This window comes from Bos indicus x Bos taurus, chromosome 22 (genome assembly GCF_003369695.1).
Source record: "Bos indicus x Bos taurus breed Angus x Brahman F1 hybrid chromosome 22, Bos_hybrid_MaternalHap_v2.0, whole genome shotgun sequence".
Taxonomy (NCBI): Eukaryota; Metazoa; Chordata; class Mammalia; order Artiodactyla; family Bovidae; genus Bos; species Bos indicus x Bos taurus.
Genome location: NC_040097.1, coordinates 47,506,984 through 47,529,027, shown reverse-complemented (window position 1 = coordinate 47,529,027; position 22,044 = coordinate 47,506,984). Strand labels below are relative to the sequence as shown.

At 44.5% G+C, this 22,044-nt stretch overlaps 1 protein-coding gene across 1 annotated transcript; it reads left to right on the top strand.

The window, feature by feature from the left end:
* The first annotated feature begins 4,815 nt into the window (after positions 1–4,815).
* ZNF619 (zinc finger protein 619) lies at positions 4,816–21,543 on the top strand. The gene is given in 5 exon segments (XM_027523697.1): positions 4,816–4,895; positions 5,586–5,702; positions 8,706–8,722; positions 10,965–12,543; positions 19,278–21,543. Coding segments are annotated over 4 exon segments (1,698 nt in total). The 3' UTR covers positions 12,449–12,543; positions 19,278–21,543.
* The last annotated feature ends 501 nt before the right edge of the window (positions 21,544–22,044 follow it).

Below are 22,044 nucleotides of genomic sequence, written 5' to 3'. Positions count from 1 at the left end.
TTAAGTCATTGGCTATTGGTGATTAGTTAGATCCCCAGCCTTTCTGCTCCAGGCAGTTCGGGAGGTGGTGGTGGTGGTGGTGACCAGGTCACCCACGATGGATGACTATGAAGTTGTGGTTCCTCTGCTGAGCAGCCTCCCCCCACCCATCCCCATCTTAAGTTAGGAGACCCTAGCCACCGGTCATCTCAGTCAAAAAGGACAGTCCTACCACTCTGGAGACTCCCCAAGAATTTTAGAAGCTTCTTGTGTCAAGAACTGGACACAAATACCAAATACGTATTTCTTAAGTCATAGTATTACACCCTGTATCTCTGTGATAATTTGCAGTTTATGAATTGACTCAGTTAATCTGTTCAGTTTATGAGTTTGAAACTACTTCCATTCTCAATTAGAAACTGAGGAAGAGTTTAGTAATTTGCCAAGGCCATACAGTGAAGACAATTTGAACCTAGTCAGATCTCAGATTTCATGATTTTAGGTCACAGTCCAGACCATCAGCCACTAAGCAGGGGAGACGGGCTATATTCATTAGGTTAAGTTGCTGCTAGCAAGTGTGGGGCTTCCTTGGTGGCTCAGACGGTAAGAATCCGCCTGCAACGTGGAAAATTGTGTGCTCGATCCTTGGGTTAGGAAGATCCCCTGCAGGAAGGCATGGCAACCCATTCCAGTATTCTTGCCTGGAGAATCCGCATGAACAGAGGAGCCTGGCAGGCTACAGTCCGTGGGGTCGCAAAGAGTTGGACAGGACTGAGCGACTAAGCACACAGCAAGTGTTAGCGCCATAACTTAAAGCATCACAAGTATAATGTGGAATCTCGGTCCTTGACGAAGTGTCAACTTGGCGTAAGCAGCCACAGGTACGAGCTAATGCGCCTGCAGTCATCAGGTATCTGGCTTGGGGGGAACCATGGAGAAAGGCCAGCCTCCGGGCTTCCTAGAGAGGCGCTGAGAGCGCCTGTTGGGAGCGCTTCCGCCTTGGCTACGGTCGGTGCTGGCACTCGCGATCACCAAGCTGCAGGGAATTCCGCGATCCCATTCCCTGGTGGCGCAGTCCTCTTCATCCTGGAGCTCGCCGAGCAGAGGCCTCCGAAGCTCCGCGAGCCTGAGCCCAGCCCTCTGCTGGAGAGGAGCAATCGACCTTTCTGCCCTGAAGGGCCGGCCCGACCTCCTTCCTCTGACTGAGGTACTCAGGGTGGGGACCGGTCACATTTGGAGTCACCTCTTTCCCAGGGTGGAGTGTTCAGATCAGGATGCGGGCTTCCCTTTTTCCCTTTCCTCCCGGGGTCAGAACTCCACTTGCATTTTGTTCTGCAGCCCTTGCAGAGGTCCAGAGGCCTGTATTACTCTATTTTCTCTACAAAAGCTTGTTTGGGATCTTGGCCAACCATGGTCAGGAGAAGCATTCAGTGCAGACTACATAGTAATGCATTCAAAGTGGGCCAGGGATTTTCTTAAAAGTCAAATGTTCTGCAGTCCTTGACTCTTGCTTCAGATTCTTTCTAGGAATTTCTATCCTCATCAGGCAAATTTGTAGAGTGTACAAAGGAGCAGTGGCAGCATGCAGTGAATCCCTAGTGGGGGTGCAATGAACATCCAGAGTGTCCTAAGAGTATCTTTCCTAGGATAGTGGTGAGGAGACTGAGGGAGGAAGAGGTGGTGAGTGTGAGAAACAAGATAGGGTTAGTCTCACTGTGGTTCTTTCTCCTCTTAGCTCTCCAGGTTTTTGCTTTTCCAAACAGGGCAGGGCATGAAGCTAGGGGTCATCAGCCATTCTCCAGACATGGTCCCAGGTGAGCTGAGTGTTTTTCCAGATTTCCACATTCAGAACAGATATGAAAGGGCATTACAGGACATGCCTTGGCCAGTCCTGTGCTTAGCTTTGCATCCATCAAAGAGTATGGCAAAGGAGTGTGTTAGGGGAGTTGATGAGGGAGAGTAGAATAAATTCGGAAGGATCAGGTATGAAAAGAGGGAAGCACCAGCCTAGAAATTCTAGAAAATGAGAATCTACATCCAGGCAGACCGCGAGGACAGTGCACAGATGAACATGTTTGGCCTGACCAGGGGGCTTATTAGAAAGGCAGAACCTCATCTACTGAATCAGAATCTGCATTTGTACAATATCTGGGGAATTAGTGGGCAAGTTAAAATTTGGGGAGCACTAGTCTGTGTGGCAATACACAGAGGAAGGCCACCTCCTGAGATTAAACAGGCATGCCCACAGGAGGAGTTTGCTCTGCAGACCATGGAGTCAGGGTGCAATGAAACCCAAATTGGGAGCATTGGAGGGTGTGGATTGATGAGAGAGGTGAATTCTTGGAGGAGTGCTGAGTTTGGCGCTGAAGCCAGTACCTCTAAGTCCACTGCAAAAACTGCAGCTTAATCTGTGTTAAAAGGCTGTATTCATTGTTGGCACAAATTCATGCAGCATTAAAGGAAGTGTTCCCTCTCAAGTTTTCTTACTGATAGAGGATGATTTCAGTGAATTTCTCTCCAGAGTCCTAGACCATGCAATGAGAAAGCTGGTGTGTCATGTAATGGATGTATTATAAAATGAGAAAGCTCCATCCCAGAAACTTCAGAGCAGTGTATATTTGGTTTATTTTTTTGGACCTTGGACCATCCACTTCTGTTTCAGCACTTAAGCCAACATCAGTTCCATGTTAGGAAACATTTTAATATCTTTGGGGTCAGTCTTTCCTCTCCAGGGGCTTTGCCTAAAGTATGGTAGTCATGGGGGATTATGTTCCACTAAGAAACCCCCCAATTGAGGAATTCCCTGGCAGTCCAGTGGTTAAGACTCGAGGCTTCCACTGCAGTGGGTGTGGGTTTTATCCCTGGTCAGGGAACTAAGATCCTCCATGCTCTGTGGTGTGGCCAAACAAACCCCAAGTGACAGTGGCTTAAACGTGGCTTAAACAGGAAAAAACCTTCTCTCTCACACCAGAGAAGTCTGGGAGAGGCAGTCTAGGGCGAGTGTGATGGCTCCACTATCGTCACACATGCAGGTTCTTTCTGTCTTTCTGCTCCACCATCCTAGCACTGGCTGTCCTGCCCAGGGTTACTTCACAGTCTAAGGCGGCTGCCTGATCTCCAGCATTCATGTACATTCCACCTAGAAGAGGAGATGCTAAAAATGCAAACCTCTCAGCTCTTCTCTTTTAGAAACCTCTTAGAAGTGAGATAGATGGATGGATAGATATATTAATAACTGTCAGTCTTTGCTACAGTCTCTTATGAGAAACACTTGTTATTTGGAATCATCTAGGAAGTTCCCCCAGTCTCATCTGTTGTTGTAATAAGTGCTCAGATTTATATATTATCATGTGCCAGGTGATGTTTGCTTTACACATACTAATTCATTCCATCCTTACAAGATCCTCGTCAGCTTGGGATTGCTAGGATCACAGTTTTTTAGATGAAGAAATTGAGGCACAAAACGTTAAGTGGCTCATCTAAGTTCATACAGCTAATGGCTATAGTGGTGGAATTTGAACCTCGGGAGTGTGACTGTAGAGCTGCGTTCGTCAACCTCAGCACTGTTGCTGTTTCGGGCCAGGTAATCCTTTGCTGTGGGGGACCCTCCTGTGTACTGTAGGATGTTAAGTAACATGCACCCGTGGCCTCTAACCACTAGGTGCCAGTAGCATCACCACCCTCCGGAGGTGGTGGCAACGGAAACCCTCTCCAGACACCACCACATATTCCCTGATGAGCACAATTGCCCCCCACTGAGAACCACAGCTCTAAAGTCTATGCTGTTTGTCATGAATCTGTGCCGCCTCTGAAACCCACTTCCCATGTAGGGGAATCAACAGCCCCATTGATTTTTTTAAATGTATTTGTTTTATTTTTGGCTTTGCTGGGTCTTCGTTGCTGCACACAGGTTTTCCCTAGTTGCAGGGGCAGGGGCTGCTCCCTAGTGGTGTGGGCTTCTCACTGTTGTGGCTTCTCTTGTTGCAGAGCACGGGCTCTAGAGCACAGGCTCAGTAGTTGTGGTGTACGGGGTTAGTTCCACCATGCCATGTGAAATCTTTCTGGACCAGGGCTTGAACCCCAGTCCCCTGTATTAGCCGGCAGATTCTTAACCGCTGGACCACGAGGGAAGTCCCCTGTTAATTTAATAATGGAGAGGGAAGAAGTGTCAGCAAGGGAATGAAGCAGAATGATGAGAGATGGAGCTGGATGTTGAGAATCTGCATGTTGCAGAGAACAAAGAACAAAGGATACATAAGTAATTAGAGAGGTGTGGAGGGTGGAAGCCCTAATGTGAGGGAAGATGGTCAGGACTGTGCTTTCAGCTGCTGACTTTCAAGGAAGTAGAGGCAGAATATTAACATTCAGGGTCAGCAAAGTGTCTGTTCTCCACTGTTCAGTAAGGGAGCCACTAGCTACCTAGGTGCCTATTTAGATTAAAATGAATTAAAATTATAAATCCAGTTCATCAGTCACACTAGCCAACTTTAGATTTCCTGGTCAAGGTGTTATCTGATTTCTTCACTGTATAGTTATTATTTTTTCCCCCTGCAACTGATTAGAAATCTATTGGGAATCATTTAAAATCATGCAGATATCCTGCTTATCAACATTTCCTCCTAGATTTTGCATCTAGCAGTGGTTTTTGTCTAAACGGGTCTTTACAGTGATGGCTACAAGTCCTCTGCTTCTTTTTTGGTGGCTCTTTATTCCAGGACTCGCCCTCCCTGAAGTTCAGGCCCCTCCCTTTGCCTCCGTCCGGGGCTTGAGAAGAAGCCTGTTGTTTCAGGAGCCAGTGACCTTTGAGGACGTGGCCGTGTACTTCACCCAGAACCAATGGGCCAGCCTGGACTCTGCGCAGAGGGCCCTGTACAGGGAGGTGATGCTGGAGAATTACCCAAACATAACTTCCTTGAGTGAGTCCTTCTTCCTAAAACTCAGCTTCTGCCCTTGGGGGCTCCTGGCTTCCTCTATAATGTATGTGGGATCTCTAATACCATCAGAATTGATGCTCCATGAGCTGAGCTCCCTGATCCTCAGTTGCAGGAGTAACTAACTACTGGAGAAAGATCTGGGTTCATTTCAGTTTTAAACAAGACTTCCCTGAAATTCCGTGGCAGTCCAGTGGTTAGGACTCCACACTGCCAAGGGTGTGGGTTCAATCCTTGATTGGGGAACTTAGATCCCACAGGTTGAGCAGTGTGGCCAAAAGAAAAAAAAAAAAACTTCCTTCTTTCCCCTTGGGAATTCTCCTGGGAGGGGCAAAGCCCCTGGGGTCAGAGCACTGAGAAGGTTCCATATTCGTTCCTTCACTCTTTCAGTTCCCTGGAGGAGACTGTGACCCCATCTCCTCTGTGTGAGAGTCTCCTAAGGCCTTCTATACACACTTCCAGTGACAGTGTGGACTTCCTGTGCTTTCAGAGCCAGAATAAGCTTCCTGGGCAAAACAGTTTGAGCCCTCCTTTCATCCCCAGAGTCTCTCCACTCTGGCCTCCCTTCGTCTCCTGGGACGTCATTGCTCTTTCCACCTGGCAAAGCGGAGGGTAGACTGAGAGGGGTCCGAGGAGACTCTCCTCAACTTTCTATTCCTTTTCTGTGTCCTTCAGCAGCATTTCCATTCCCCAAACCAGATCTGATCTTCTGGCTGGAGCGAGGGGAAGAACCAGGGCGCCTGGATCCCTGGACACTGGTCAGGGGAGAGGACCCGAGAGGCACCTGCGGAGGTAAGCAGGAAAACCTGCCATTCTCTTCTCCATAGAGCTTCAGCCCCAAACTGGAAAAGACGAGTCCAGACCTTTCATTTTCTGTCATTCTTCTTTGTAAAGCTAAAGGATTTCAAACCTTTACTAGTGCAGATAGACTTCTGTTGATTAACTTAAGAATATATACAAAACAGAGAACTTGTTTCTGTAAGGACATTTTGTATGTGTTTGTGTGTCTGTGAGAGAGAAACTGTAGCAGAAGAATGGACTTTTTATAAATCCCTAAACACTAAATTGGGAAGTAGCTTTTGAAAGAAACCATATTTATTTTGGGGAGTGTTTTTCTACTTTTGTTAAAAAAAAATGCCGTTGGCAACTTGATAGAGATTGCATAGACTCTATAGATGACTTTCAGCAGTACTGACTTTTGTTTTTTAAGATTTATTTATTTATGGCTGTGCTGGGTCTTCCTTGATGTGTTCAGGTTTTCTCTTTACAATGAGCAGAGGCTCCTCTTCTTGTGGCGCAAGGCTTTTTTGTTGCAGTGGCTTCTCTCGTCGTGGAGCACAGGGTCTGGAGCACAGGCTTAGTCATTGTGGTGTACAGGCTTAGTTGCTCCAAGGCATGTGGGATCTTCCTGGAACAAGGATTGAACCCATGTTCCTGGCATTGGCAGGTGGATTCTTAACCACTGGACTACCAGAGAAGTCCAGTTTTGACATTTGAACAGTATTAATTCTCCCAGTTCACAAACATGGAGTATTTTTCCATTTATTTGTGTCTTCTTTGGTCGTTTTCATCCATGTCTTGTAGTTTTCAGAGTAGAGATCTTTCAGCCCCTTGGTTAAATTTATTCCTAAGTATTTTAGTGTTTTCAATGCTGTTATAAATGAGATCAATTTCTTTATTTCTCAGAAAACTCATTGTTAGTGTATAGAAAGTATTCAGATTTCTATATGTTAATTGTATATCCTGCAGCTTTACTGAATTCACTGATTAGATTTAACTATTCTTTTTGTTGAGTCTGAAGGATTTTCTATATTTTAAATCTTGTTATGTGCAAATAGAACAAATTGTATCTCTTCCTTCCCAATTCTGGTACCTTTTATTTCTTTTCTTTCTTTCTTCTTCTTTTTTTTTTGTCTGTTTGCTTTAGCTAGGATTTTCAGCATTGTGTTAAATTGGAGTGGTGAAAGTGGATGCTCTTGTACCTAATCTTGGAGGAAAAACTTTCAACCTTCCACTCTTGAGTATGATGTTAGCTGTGGGCATTTCATTTATGGCCTTTTTTATGTTGACATATGTTCCTTCCCTGTGGCGGTGGTTTAGTTGCTAAGTCGTGTCCAACTCTTGTGACCCCATGGACAATAGCCTGCCTGGCTCCTCTGTCCATGGGCTTCTCCAGGGTTAGAATACTGGAATGGGTTGCCATTTCCTTCTCCAGGGGATCTTCTCAACTTCAGAATCAAACTAGTAACTCCTGCATTGTAGGCAGATTCTTTACCAACTGAGCTACAAGGGAAGCCCATGTTCCTTCTCTACCTAATTTGTTAAGAGTTTTTATGGTGAATGTTGAATTTTGTCAAGTTCTTTTCCTTTACCTATTGAAAGTGAAAGTCGCTCAGTTGTGTCAACTCTTTGCAACCCCATGGACTGTACAGTCCATGAAATTCTCTAGGCCAGAATACTGGAGTGGGTAGCCTTTCCCTTCTCCAGTGGATCTTCCTGACCCAGGAATCGAACTGGGGTCTCTTGCATTGCAGGCACATTCTTTACCAACTGACCTTTCAGGGTAGCCTTTAACTGTTGAGATGATTGTATGATTCTTTTCTTTCATTCTATTCATGTGAAGTTTCACATCAGTTGATTTGTAGAACACATGTTTATTTATTGGGAATGAGTGGTTTCCTTTTTTGTCTTTTGGGTGAGGGATCTTCGTTCCTCAACCAGGGAGTAGAAGAACCCCTGCCCTGCTGCAGTGGAAGCACAGAGTCATAGCCACTGGGCTGCCAGGGAATTCCCCTTTTTTGAAAGCTAATGAATTGAAGTTAAATGTAAAGAACTATCCACAGATTTGGTGGATAGTCTTTCTCATTTGGTCGCCCCTGTTCTTAAACTCCCTCAATTCCTAATGCTATTCAGAACCTCTGTAAACCAAATGCCCTTTCTTACTCACCCCAGTTCTGTCTTCATCTAGTGCCTTTAGATTGACTCCAACACTTGAGCCCACCTTGATGTAAAAAGCTTTCCCAGGGGCCCACCTGCAGTTGTCAGTGTCTCTCTTTGCCACAGCTGCACATTGTCCATTAGCCTGTCAACAGCTTTGTCCAGTAGCACTTTTCTACAGTGATGGAAATGTTATGTATCTGCACTGTCCAATATGGGAGCCATTAGCCACATGAGCACTTGAGATGTTGGTCATACAACTGAGGAACTGAATTTTTAACTTGGTTCCATTTTAATTAATAGCCACATGTGGTTAATGGCCCTAATCAGACAATGCAACCTAAAACAATTTAAAACACAGCCTCCAGCTGCCTCTTTTAGTTTCTAGATCAGATCAGATCAGATCAGTCGCTCAGTCGTGTCCGACTCTTTGCGACCCCATGAATCGCAGCATGCCAGGCCTCCCTGTCCATCACCAACTCCTGGAGTTCACCCAGACTCACGTCCATCGAGTCAGTGATGCCATCCAGCCATCTCATCCTCTGGCGTCCCCTTCTCCTCCTGCCCCCAGTCCCTCCCAGCATCAGAGTCTTTTCCAATGAGTCAACTCTTCGCATGAGGTGGCCAAAGTACTGGAGTTTCAGCTTTAGCATCATTCCTTCCAAAGAAATCCCAGGGCTGATCTCCTTCAGAATGGACTGGTTGGATCTCCTTGCAGTCAAAGGGACTCCCAAGAGTCTTCTCCAACACCACAGTTCAAAAGCATCAATTCTTCGGTGCTCAGCCTTCTTCACAGTCCAACTCTCACATCTATACATGACCACAGGAAAAACCATATCAAACCCTAGTGTGCGTCAGAATCACTTGCAACGCTTGTTAAACTCAGACTGCTGGACGCCACCTCCAGAAATTCTAGTTTGGTAGACTGGGGTAGGGCCTGGGAATCTGCATTTCTAATGAGTTCCCAGACCATGATGGTCCTGGGACCACACTTTGAAGACCTCTGTTCTTGAGAATCTTGAACTGTGTTTTTAAAATTCTGGGTTGCAACTCCTTAGTGAGTTGTGCTCACCATTTAAAAAGTAGACTAGATTGGGCTAGACTTAAATAAAATAGACCAAACTAGTATAAAATCCGTCATATATTCATCATTCTTATTAAGGGTAGTGTTCTTCAAAACTCTTGTTTCCATGGGATCTAAACGGTGAGTCATGGTCAGAAACACTTGAGAAACACTAAGCCACAAGTTTCATTTGTCAAATCCTTGGTGCCTGGAAAGGCAAACATGGCTTCTCTGTTGTAGCGCCACCAGTAAGAGTGTGGGTCCCCCTTCCCCACCAATGGCCGTCTGCAGTCCTAGAAGGGTCTGAACCAGCCATGTCTTTTTTCCTTCTGAAAGGTTGTTGTTGAATCACGCGAATACACCAGGATTCTTGGCCCCCGGAGGAGAAGAATTCAATCCGGAGCCAGAGACGAGGCTTGATCGCTCAGAGCTTTTGTGTAATAAAGTTTTATTAAAGTATAAAGGAGATAGAGAAAGCTTCTGACATAGGCATCAGAAGGGGGCAGAAAGAGTACCCCCCTGCTAGTCTTTAGCTGGATGTTATATAGTCACTAGCAGTCTGTTAATGAAAGAAAGGAATGTCTTAAAATTCAGAATGGCACCAGGCCCCTCACCCATAAGATGCATTTTGGGATAATCTTGGCACCAAATGGTTTATCCTGGGCCATAAAATGATTAACTTGAATCTTGAAGAAGGGCAGACCACCATACAAATAGTTTCATTTACATAGATTAGGGGAACAATATCCATACTGGTTTGTCAAGTAGGTTCTGGGCCAAGAGGCGGAACCGACTTGGAGACAGAGTTTGGGGTAAAGGCATAGTACATTAGCATAGCTTAAGATGAACATTTCCATAAGAAAAAGGCATTGGTTATTTCTAGGCTCGAGAATAGCTAACCTCAGGCGAAACCGGTGTCATTATGGCAACACAGTATTTTAAGAGAAACCTCCCTTTAAATTTGTATAGAGAAGGAAAAAATATTGCTAGTTTGTTTCTTCCTGCCGCTTAAGAGAGATAAAAATGTCTGACACTTGCAGGCTATTTCCTCCATTTGGAGACCCCTGGCCTTCCTGCCTGTTACCCTCTCACTTCCACAGTTAAGTCTCTCTCCCACTGGACAGCACACAGGTTTTGCAATTACGTTCCTTTTATGAACCCCTCACAACCTGCAGTATTACAAACCGTCCTTTCCCCAGTCAGGCTTGCAATATAAAACATTTCTTTAAACATTACAAAATATTCTAAAGCATTCGGACAGTTTCTTGCCTTCACGGGGGGCCTTGAGATCCACTGTTGCAGACAGCATCTTCCAGCCCTCTGGATGCTGTGTGCTGTGAGAGCTGCTTACCCAGCTCTTTTTGCTCCAGTGTAAAGATCTTCTTCAACCTCAGCTCCATCTGCTTTCTTTTCTTTTGGCCACGCGTTGTGATTTGTGGGATCTTAGTTCTCGACCAGGGATTGAACCCAGGGCCGCAGAAGTGAGAATGCTAAATCCTAACCACTGGATTGCCAGGGAATTCCCTCCCTCTGCTTTTTTAATTGCTTCCCATTCAGCATTTTCTCCACCCTATTCCTGTTTTTTCTTTTTCCATTTGTCTCCATTAATAGTTTTTGCTGTCTGTACTGATTTTGTTGTCCTAATGGCATTGCTTGCTTTCTTTACCTCCAATATTTTTACTTTTCCCTCAGGGTATCATCAGGAGGCTATGTCTCTCTCCAGAAGTACACATGTCCTGGTCATGGCATTAATAGTACTGCTTAATCCCTTTCTCCTTTCAGCATAACTAGGTGACTGTTATGTTTTCTTTTCTTTTTTTGAATACCTTTATCATTATATAATACCCTTTTTTTTGTTACAGTCTTTGTTTTAAACTGTATTGTGTCTGGTATGAGTATTGCTACTCCAGCTTTCTTTTTATTTCCATTTCCATGGAATATCTTTTTCCATCCCTTCACTTTCAGTGTTTGTGTGTCTTTATTACTTATTTAGAATTTTTATTTCATATTAGAATACAGTTGATTAACAGTGTTGTGTTTCAGATGTACAGCAGAGTGATTCAGTGATATCATGTTATGTTTTCATCATGCTAGGTGGTAAAACAAGACTGAGAATGGAAGGCAGACTGCAGAGCTGAGGATTTCAAAGGGACCAGAGTCTCACAAGTTGATAACGGAGGTGCTGCTGGTGGATGTTCCCAGGCACCCTCTCTTTGAGAACAGCTTAGAGAAGCTGCAGCTGTATGACCCAGGGAAGAAAAAACACTCAAAGAACGGCGATTTCACAGATTTGCCAGTCCAGGATCATCCATCCTCCACTGTTGAAAGAGAAGAGATAGCCAGACAATTGCAAGGAAGCCGTGGTGTCTGCATGCATCTCATTACTAAGCAGGGCCTCCCTAGAGAACAGGTATTTTATAATTGTGGTGAGTGTGGCAGATATTTCAACCAACATTCAGACCTTCACCAGCATCAGAGAATTCACATGGACAAGAAGCCCTACAAATGCAAAGAACGTGGCAAAGCCTTCAGATATAACTCAAAACTGTCACGGCACCAGAAGATCCACATTGGGGAGAAACCGTACTCTTGCCAGGAATGTGGACAAGCTTTCAATCAAAACTCGCACCTCCTTCAGCATCAGAAACTCCACGGGGGAGAGAAGCCCTACGAATGTAAGGACTGTGGGAAAACCTTCAGCTACAACTCAAAACTTATCTGGCATCAGCGAATCCACACTGGGGAGAAACCCTTTAAGTGTAAGGAATGTGGGAAGGCCTTTAAGTGTAACTATGACCGTGTCATCCATGAGCGAATTCACACTGGGGAGAAGCCGTACGAATGTAAGGAGTGTGGGAAAAGCTTCAGTTCAAATTCAGTCCTGATTCAGCATCAGAGGATCCACACTGGAGAGAAACCTTACAAATGTAAGGAGTGCAGCAAGGCTTTCCACCGGAGTTCACTGTTTCTCCAGCACCAGAGGTTCCACACTGGGGAAAAGCTCTATAAATGTAACGAATGTTGGAAAACTTTCAGTTGTAGCTCACGCTTTATAGTACATCAGAGGATCCACACTGGGGAGAAACCTTATGAATGCCAGGAGTGTGGGAAGGCGTTCAATCAGAAAATCACCCTGGTTCAGCATCAGCGAGTTCACACTGGGGAGAAACCTTATGAGTGTAAAGTGTGTGGGAAATCCTTCAGATGGAGCACAAGTTTCATTCACCATCAGAAACTGCACACCAGGAAGAAACCCGACCGAGTTACAAGGCCATCCCCAGTGAAGCCCTGCCGCCCCACTTCAGTCCTATCCCCTCTGTCTCCCCAACATGCGCGACCTGCCCCAGCCACGCCAGGGGCGCCCCTGTCTTGTCCACGGGCACCGCTGCTTCCTCCTTCTGTGCCTCTCTTCCTGCTGCTCCCCTCATCGGAAATGGCCATGTCTTCACCTGTCCAAGTTGTGCATTTCTTTCAGAATCATGCTTCTCCTTGGAAGTCAACTACTCATAGCCTGAACCCTTTACCTCATTCCCTGTGAGCTCCTGCATGTCCCCAACTCTGTCATCCCTAGAGTGGCAGACTCTTCTGGGCTTCTGCTCATGTCTTTAAAGATACTCTTCTGGTCTCCTATAAGTAAGTCATTATTGTTTTCCCAGCTCCACTTAAGTTCTAATACTTAAGGACCAAGTTTGATTCCCCTCTTCTGTCCCCTGGTAGGGCTTCCCTGGTGGCTCAAATGATGAAGAATCTGCCTGCAGTGCAGGATACCTGAGTTCAATCCCTGGGTCGGGAACATTCCCTGGAGAAGGGAATGGCTACCCACTCTAGTATTCTTGCCTGGATAATTCCATGGCCAGAGGACTCTAGTGGCCTACAGTCCATCAGTTCAGTTCAGTTGCTCAGTCGTGTCCAGCTATTTGCAACCCTGTGGACTGAAGCACGCCAGGCTTCCCTGTCCATCTCCAACTCCCAGAGCTTACTGAAACCCATGTCCATTGAGCCAGTGATGCCATCCAACCATTTCATCCTCTGTCATCCCCTTCTCCTCCCGCCTTCAATATTTTCCAACATCAGGGTCTTTTCTAGTGAGTCAGTTCTTCACATCAGGTAGCCAAAGTATTGGAGTTTCAGCTTCAGCATCAGTCCTTCCAATAAATATTCAGGACTGATTTCCTTTAGGATGGACTGGTTGGATCTCCTTGCTGCCCAAGGGACTCTCAAGAGTCTTCTCCAACACCACAGTTCAAAAGCATCAATTCTTTTTTTTTTTAATATAAATTTATTTATTTTAATTGGAGGCTAATTACTTTACAATATTGTATTGCTTTTGCCATACATTGACATGAATCCGCCACTGGTGTACATGTGTTCCCCATCCTGAACCCCTCTCCCACCTTCCTCCCCATCGCATCCCTCTGGGTCATCCCAGTGCGCCAGCCCTGAGCAACCTGTGTCATGCATCGAACCTGGACTGGCGATTCATTTCACATATGATAATATACATGTTTCAATGCCATTCTCCCAAACCACCCCACCCTCGCCCTCTCCCATAGAGTCCAAATTACTGTTCTATACATCTGTGTCTCTTTTGCTGTCTCGCATACAGGGTCATTGTTACCATCTTTCTAAATTCCATATATATGTGTTAGAATACTGTATTGGTGTTTTTCTTTCTGGCTTACTTCACTCTGTACAATAGGCTGCAGTTTCATCCACCTCATTAGAACTGATTCAAATGTATTCTTTTTAATGGCTGAGTAATATTCCATTGTGTATATGTACCACAGCTTTCTTATCCATTCGTCTGCTGATGGACATCTAGGTTGCTTCCATGTCCTGGCTATTATAAACAGTGCTGCGATGAACATTGGGGTACACATGTCTCTTTCAATTCTGGTTTCGTTGGTGTGTTTGCCCTGTAGTGGGATTGCTGGGTCATATGGCAGTTCTATTTCGTTTTTTAAGGAATCTCCACACTGTTCTCCATAGTGGCTGTACTGGTTTGCATTCCCACCAATAGTGTAAGAGGGTTCCCTTTTCTCCACACCCTCTCCAGCATTTATTGCTTGTAGACTTTTGGATCACCGCCATTCTGACTGGTGTGAAATGGTACCTCATTATGGTTTTGATTTGCATTTCCCTGATAATGAGTGATGTTGAGCATCTTTTCATGTGTTTGTTAGCCATCTGTATGTCTTCTTTGGAGAAATGTCTGTTTAGTTCTTTGGCCCATTTTTTGATTGGGTCGTTTATTTTTCTGGAATTGAGCTGGAGGAGTTGCTTGTATATTTTTGAGATTAATTCTTTGTCAGTTGCTTCATTTGCTATTATTTTCTCCCATTCTGAAGGCTATCTTTTCACCTTGCTTATAGTTTCCTTTGTTGTGCAAAAATTTTTAATTTTGATTAGGCCCCATTTGTTTATTTTTCAAAAGCATCAATTCTTATGCACTCAGCTTTCTTTATGGTCCAACTCTTATGTGCATACATGACTACTGAAAAAATTATAGCTTTGACTAGACAGACAATTGTTGGCAAAGTAATGTTTCTGCTTTTTAATATGCTGTCTAGGTTTGTCATAGCTTTTCTTCCAAAGAGCAAGTGTCTTTTAATTTCATGGCTGCAGTCACCATCTGCAGTGATATTGGAGCCCAAAAAAATAAAGTCTCTCACTGTTGTCTTCGTATCTGAGGTTATTGATATTTCTCCTGGCAATCTTGATTCCAGCTTATGCTTCATCCAGTCCAACATTCCTCACAATGTACTCTGCATATAAGTTAAATAAGCAGGGTGACAATATACTGCCTTGACATACTCCTTTCCCGATTTGAACCAGTCTGTTGTTCCATGTCCAGTTCTAACTGTTACTTCTTTACCTGCATAGATTTCTCAGGAGGAAGGTCAGGTGGTCTGGTATTCCCATCTCTTTAAAAATTTTCCACAGTTTCTTGTGATCCACACAGTCAAAGGCTTTGGCATAATCAATAAAGTAGATGTTTTTCTGTAATTCTCTTGCTTTTTCAATGATCCAACAGATGTTGGCAATTTGATCTCCAGTTCTTCTGCCTTTTCTAAATCCAACTTGAACATCTGGAAGTTCTTGGTTCACATGCTGTTGAAGCCTAGCTAGGAGCATTTTGAGCATTACTTTGGTAGCATGTGAGATGAGTGCACTTGTGTGGTAGTTTGAAAATTCTTTGGCATTGCCTTTCTTTAGGATTGGAATAAAAACTGACCTTTTCCAGTCCTGTGGTCACTGCTGCATTTTCCAAATTTACTGGCATATTGAGTGCAGCACTTTCACAGCATTGTCATTTACGATTTGAAATAGCTCAATTGGAATTTCATCACCTCCATTAGCTTTGTTTGTAGTGATGCTTTCTAAGGCCCACTTGACTTCACATTCCAAAATGTCTGGCTCTAGGTGAGTGATCACACCATCGTGATTGGGTCATGAAGATCTTTTTTGTATAGTTCTTCTGTGTATTCTTGCTACCTCTTAATATCTTCTGCTTCTCTTAGGTTCATCCCATTTCTGTCCTTTATTGTGCCCATCTTTGCATGAAATGTTCCCTTGGTATCTGTAATTTTCTTGAACAGACCTCTAGTCTTTCCCATTCTACTGTTTTCCTTTATTTCTTTGCATTGATCCCTGAGGAAGGCTTTCTTATCTCTCCTTGCTATTCTTTGGAACTCTGCATTCAAATGGACACATCTTTCCTTTTCTCCTTGCCTTTGACATCTCTTCTTTTCTCAGCTATTTGTAAGACCTCCTCAGACAACCATTTTGCCTTTTTGCATTTCTTTTTCTTGGGTATGGTCTTGATCACTGCCTCCTATACAATGTCACAAACCTCCATCCATAGTTCTTAAGGCATTCTGTCTATCAGATCTAATCCCTTGAATCTGTTTGTCATTTCCACTGTATAATCATAAGGTATTTGCTTTAGGTCATACCTGAATGGTCTAGTGGCTTTCCCTCTTTCTTCAATTTTAAGTCTGAATTTGGCAATATGGAGTTCATGATCTGAGCCATAGTTAGCTCCTGGTCTTGTTTTTGCTGACTGTAAAGAGCTTCTCCATTTTTGGCTGCAAAGAGTATAATCCACCTGATTTTGGTATTGACCATCTGCTGATGTCCATGTATAGATTCTTGGGGTTGCACAAAGAGTTGGACACGACTGAGCAAGTAACAGCTTCACTTTCCCCTGGTACGAAATGGTAGTGTTTGTTCCTTTTTCTTTTTCTTTTTTTGACTGCACCATGGTGCTTGCTGGATCTCAGTTCCCTGACCAGGGACTGAACACAGGCCAAGGTAGTAAAAGCCTAGAATCATAACCATTGGGCCACCCGGGAACTCCCAGTAGTATTTGTTCCTTTTTTTTTTTTTTTTTGGCTGCTTCGAGTCTTTGTTGCAGCATATGAACTCTCAGTTGCAGCATGTGAGATCTAGCTCCCTTACCAAGGATTGAACCTGGGCCTTCTGCGTTGGGAGCACAGAGTCTTAGCCACTGGACCACCAGGGAGGTTCCAGTATTTGTTCTTTATCATGCCCAGTTTTGGCCTACCGTCAGTCCACTTCTGCCTTCTAATACTAGAGTTGGAAGAGTTCATAGAACATTTTGGGTTTTGGGAGGATGGCATTACAACTGAGAAGGGCTATTGTAATTCACCAAGTAGAGGAAATGCAGTCTGTGGGAGGAAGTAACCATAAAAACTATCCAGAATTTCAGGAGGGCCCTTTGGTGGGGCCAGTAGCAAAGTTCACTGTGGGGCATCTAGCCTTGGATTTCTATTACCTTGATAATGACCATTATCAGGATCTTGTGTAACCAAGCTATAGAGCAGGAAAATAATCAGTGACAAGAATATGATTGAAAAAGGATGTGGTTTTTCTGTTTGGGTTTCTTTGCTACTCCCATCCATGCCACTATTTAACTTTAGTGCCTATTCAAGTATGTAGGTACAAAAGTGACTTGTGCCATTGAGGGCAGGCCTCTGGGTGTGTCTCTAAATTAGACACGGGGTGATCTTGTTGGCATCACACTGGGAAACACCGGAGGGAAGAGAAGCCCAGCTGTGACTTGCTGCTGCTCCTGTCTTAGAGGAGAGCCTGCTCCTGGTCAGTTACCATGCCTGCCCTCACATGTTCACATCTGCTCCACGGCCCCTATCAGTCGTTTGTGAGGGGTGGTACTTTTTATATTTAATTTGATTATTGTTATTGTCATCTTATGTTTTGGCCAAGCTGGGCACCATATGGGATCTTAGTTTCCCGACCAGTGATTGAACCTGAGCCTCCTTCATTGGCAGTGCAGAGACTTAACCACTGGACCACCAGGGAAGTCCTGGAGGTGGGGTGCTTTTGAATTAATTTTCTAATTAACGATTTTGATAACACAAGAGTTTAAAGGATGCTGATCTGACCAGATGTTATGATCTCACTGGCTTGATCACACTTTTCACCCAGTGGTTAGATGCCCTGTCCTTTCTCAGAATGACAGCTTCAGACAGTGTAGTGACATAGAAGTTACTTTTAAATAATTAGATGGGGATGGATACTAAGAAAATGATATGTACGTTGGGCATAAAGATTGGGTTTGGATTTTGGTTAGGTTTATTGAGATATACTTTATAGACAGTTACTTCATCCTTTTAAATATACAGTTTGGCGAGTTTTGACAAATGAATATAGTTATATAATTGAGACATAGAAAATTTTTATTAGCCCCCAAAATTCCCTCAGCATAGGGAGAAATTTAAAAGATTGGTAGGGTGTTAAGGATTTTTTCCTTTATTCTCATTTCTTGATAAGGTTTATGTAATACAAGAGACTGCTGCTGCTGCTGCTGCTGCTGCTGCTAAGTCACTTCAGTCATGTCCGACTCTGTGCGACCCCATAGACGGCAGCCCACCAGGCTCCCCCATCCCTGGGATTCTCCAGGCAAGAACACTGGAGTGGGTTGCCATTTCCTTCTCCAATGCATGAAAGTGAAAAGTGAAAGTGAAGTTGCTCAGTCGTGTCCGACTCCCAGTGACCCCATGGACTGCAGCCTACCAGGCTCCTCCATCCATGGGATTTTCCAGGCAAGAGTACTGGAGTGGGGTGCCATTGCCTTCTCCGATACAAGAGACTAACAGGCACAAATCAAACTTATTTACCCAACTGTGGTCAGAGCTTCCACAGTATGCAAAGATGCCTTATCCAGAATCATTGTAAAGAAAAAGTCAAAATGTAGGGGAAATGACAGTAACTATGGTTTCATTATCATATTTCTGACACATGTGTTGCAGAAATCAGTACTCAAGAAACCAGGCACCACACTTGGAGAGTTGGAGAACTCAGGGTTATTATTCCCGCGGGCCCACGGGAGTTAACACTCCGAGCTCTGAGCCCCGAACAAAGTGGTTACAGAGATATTATAGACAGACTATAGTGGGCAACACTAGCTGTTAATAGGCTGGTTTAAACTAAGGGGTTTTGCACACGGGAATAGCAGTCAAGATGGGGAGGGGGGTGCCTCACCTTTACATGGACAGGCATGATTAAGCAGCTGTGCAGGGGCTGGGCATTTGCAAAGAGCAGGACAAGGATGAGAGTTAAGCTCCAGTTCCTAGTATTGTAAGTCCCCACTTTCTGAGACTACGTGACCTACGTGATCCAGATTTTGCAAGGAGCAAGCTGAGTTATAGAGGTGCGAAGGAGCAGGAGGTTATGTAAAATTTTAACTTTTTCTCTTCACATGCACACCTATAGAGATGTGTGTGTGTGTTGGAAATAATATATATTTATATGTAATATGTGTATGTGTGTGTGTATATATGTATATAAATTTTGTCCTATTTACTTCCCCAAAACACCGTTTAACAAGAAGGGGCTCAAGGCACCTGAGAGGATTATAACGAGGAAGGGCGGGACTAAGGACTCTTGCAGAAAAGAGGAACTTCTAAACAGATTATACCAAGAGAGGAAAGCAAGAAGTGTAGATGAAGTAAACAGATCTCCTCTGGGCTGGAAGTGGCTTTTGAGTCTTCCCAGCCAAGAGAGTTATCATTTTCTGACTTTTGGTAACTTCTGTTTTCCCATTTAGTTCTTCCTTTACTCATTAATTCAACAGGCATTTAGGGTTTCCCCCTGTTGTTAATTGAACATTATTAATCAGTCTCCACAGCACCTACTAGGTGAAGGGTGAGTAATGGGCCATTCTTTCTAACTCAGGGCTCAGGGTTGTCAGGTGTCTGGCACTTCATTAGATGTTCTGGAGTTTTTTTGAAAAGGGCCATAATGTAGCTCACAGAAAGGATAGATGTGTAAAAATAAACTTACACATAGTGTTCTTTCACAACTTTCTACTTTTTTTCTGAAAGTGAAATAACAGTATAACCAGTTGACCTCCCCCACCCCTGCCGATTTGCTTGAGGACTGCCTGCTTCCCTCCAGAAAGGTATGTGGGTGTCATTTTACCTGAGTTCAGTTCTGAGACATTTGCATTGACTGATGACTTGCTAAATATATTATTTAGGATCTGTTTAAGAATAGCAGAGACCCACTTGAATTAACTCAGATATACTTAATTTATTATGACTCCTGTGTGTATCCTGGCACCCAAGGGTGAGGTTACAGCAGAGGGGTCTGGAGGCTAGAAACCCAGTCAGAACTTCATGCAACACTCAGGCTCAGTCTAAGCAGGCTTTGCACCTTCCACCTCTTCTCCCCTCTTTGAATTCCTGTTTTCTTCATCTCCAGGCACAGGGCAGAATTTGCTACAGGTCCCACGTTTACAACTCCATTCTAGGGACCAACCCAAGCATAATCTCCCAGGCTTGAGTCCATATTCTTAGGAAAAACAATCTGAATTGTCCAGTTTAAGTGCTTACTTCTGGCCTGCTCTCCTCTGAGGGTAGGGTGGTTCACACAATGCAATGAGCTTCTGGGGCCCCGCCCTGTGGAAAGGGAGCAAGTACCCAAAAGATATCTGTGGCCGACTTCTTTGATGGCTATCTGTTGTTTTTTTTCTTCTTTTGCTGTGCCACACAACTTGTGGGATCTTAGTTCCAACCAGGGATTGAACCCAGGCCTGGGAAAGCATGGACTCCTAACCACTGGACCACCAGGAATTCCCTACAATCTTCCTGTCATTCCTGTAGTCCATGTCTCCTTGCAACAAAGATAACTTTAGGGAAGCTTTGGGCAATTTATCTTTGACAATCTTCCACCAGATACACTGACTATCCTCCATTAACATTTCCTGGCTCATAGTGAGCTCAGTCTGTGCATTCAGATTCTCCTTTTTGATGGCTTGTGGCTGACCAGGATTGGGGTAGATTTGCTGGTGGGCTTTTGTGAAGTGACTTCCCTTATGGCTTAGCTGGTAAAGAATCTGTCCGCAAGGCGGGAGACCTGGGTTTGATCCCTGGGTTGGGAAGATCCCCTGGAGAAGGGAAAGGCTACCCACTCCAGTATTCTGGCCTGGAGAATTCCATGGACTGTATAGTTCATGGGGTTGCAAAGAGTCAGACATGACTGAGCGACTTTCACTTATGTGAAGTGGGGATATGCCGCCAATGATTTCTTCTGTGCTCTATGTTCGGGGTAAACAGGTACTTCTGGTCATGGACTGAGGGAGGCTCTGTGGCTCTTGGATCTTTTTCTTTGGGATGTATGTGTGTAATTAACTCAGCAGTGGCAAGGCTGACTCTCTAGTTATAGCTCTCCATCTTGTTCATTTCTGTTTATAGTTCTCCTGCTTTTCCTTCTCTTTTCACAGTCATTCCAGTGTGGAAGCTGGGTTGCTGATAAGAACAAATAGTGGCATGATTTCTCCCCTACAGCAGCTTCCACTGCCTTGCCTCTGAAAAGAATAGGCCTCTGGGAGAGTATTTCCGGTGAGTAACATTCGTCTGGTAGAGATTTACAGGAACATCTTTACCTGATCATGACCTGCCCTCTAGAACAAAGGATTTGACATCAAGAAGTCTGCAGCAACTAACCACACCCCTCCCTTAACCTTTCCTATAAAAGGGCTTTGCTGAGAACTTTTGGGGAGCTTGGGGTTTTTAAGGCATGGGCCACCCATCTCCTTGCTTGGCTGTGCAATAAACCTTTCTCTGTTCCAGACTCTGAGATTTTGGTATTGTTTGGCCTTACAATGCGCTGGGCACATGGACTTGTGGTTCCCTAACATTTATAGGTGAAGGTTCAAAAGCCTAGCCAAGAAAGGGCTTACAGGAGCCTGGCTAGAGTTTGGTCAAGGACAGAATCTTTATCAATGGTTATGGTCACTGGACACTGATAGGGCCCACATGGCACCTCATTGTTAAGATGGCTCATTATGTTGAGCTCAAAAACAAAGAATAAAATCCCAGTGATCCTTGAGACTAAGCAAATTGCCCAAACGACATTCTGTTTTCTCACTGGCGCCTACCTTCTCAAAGCTACGAGACCACCAGATTCCAGACCTCCTGCTACGTGACCACAGGACTCAACTACAGGCTAAAAATTAACCATCCCTTCAGAGAATTTTTCATTGGTGGGGTATAAGAAAGACCCTGTAAGAAAGGGAGGACGCTGGTTCTCCTTAAGGGCCAGTCACCCTCCCATTTCCCTCTAATAAATTTCCCTTTTCTTGCCTGATTGCCCGATTTGCTCTCTTTTTCTTTGCACTCGCCTTTACTGACACATTCAGTAAAAATAACTTTCTACTCCAACCCAAGCAGTCACTGAGGCTAGGACCCTCCTTTAGCCGAGACTCAGTTCTGGATAATGGAGTGTTGTAGTAAATTTTTAGAAGCCTTGTGCCCTGCCAGTAAGTGGACAGAGCAGTTAAAACTCCATGGGTGAGGCGCAGGCTGCCATGGAGTCGTAGAACAGTCATTGTTCTAAGAGTTAGGGGAGTCCAGGGATGGTGGTGAGAGATGTGAAGGGGAGTAATGCTCACATGGACTGCAAGAGAGGGGCGGTTTCACTCAGAGCTCTTTTCTCCTTAGATCTGAGACTCTTCCTTTTCTCAAATCTGAGAGCCGTGCAGAAAGCCAGGGGACCATGGCCTTGCTTCAGAAGGCATGCTCAGAGGGCATCTGGCTTCCTGACAGCTTTTCTTAAATTAGCGTTTGGAGAAGTAGGTGCCAGACTCAG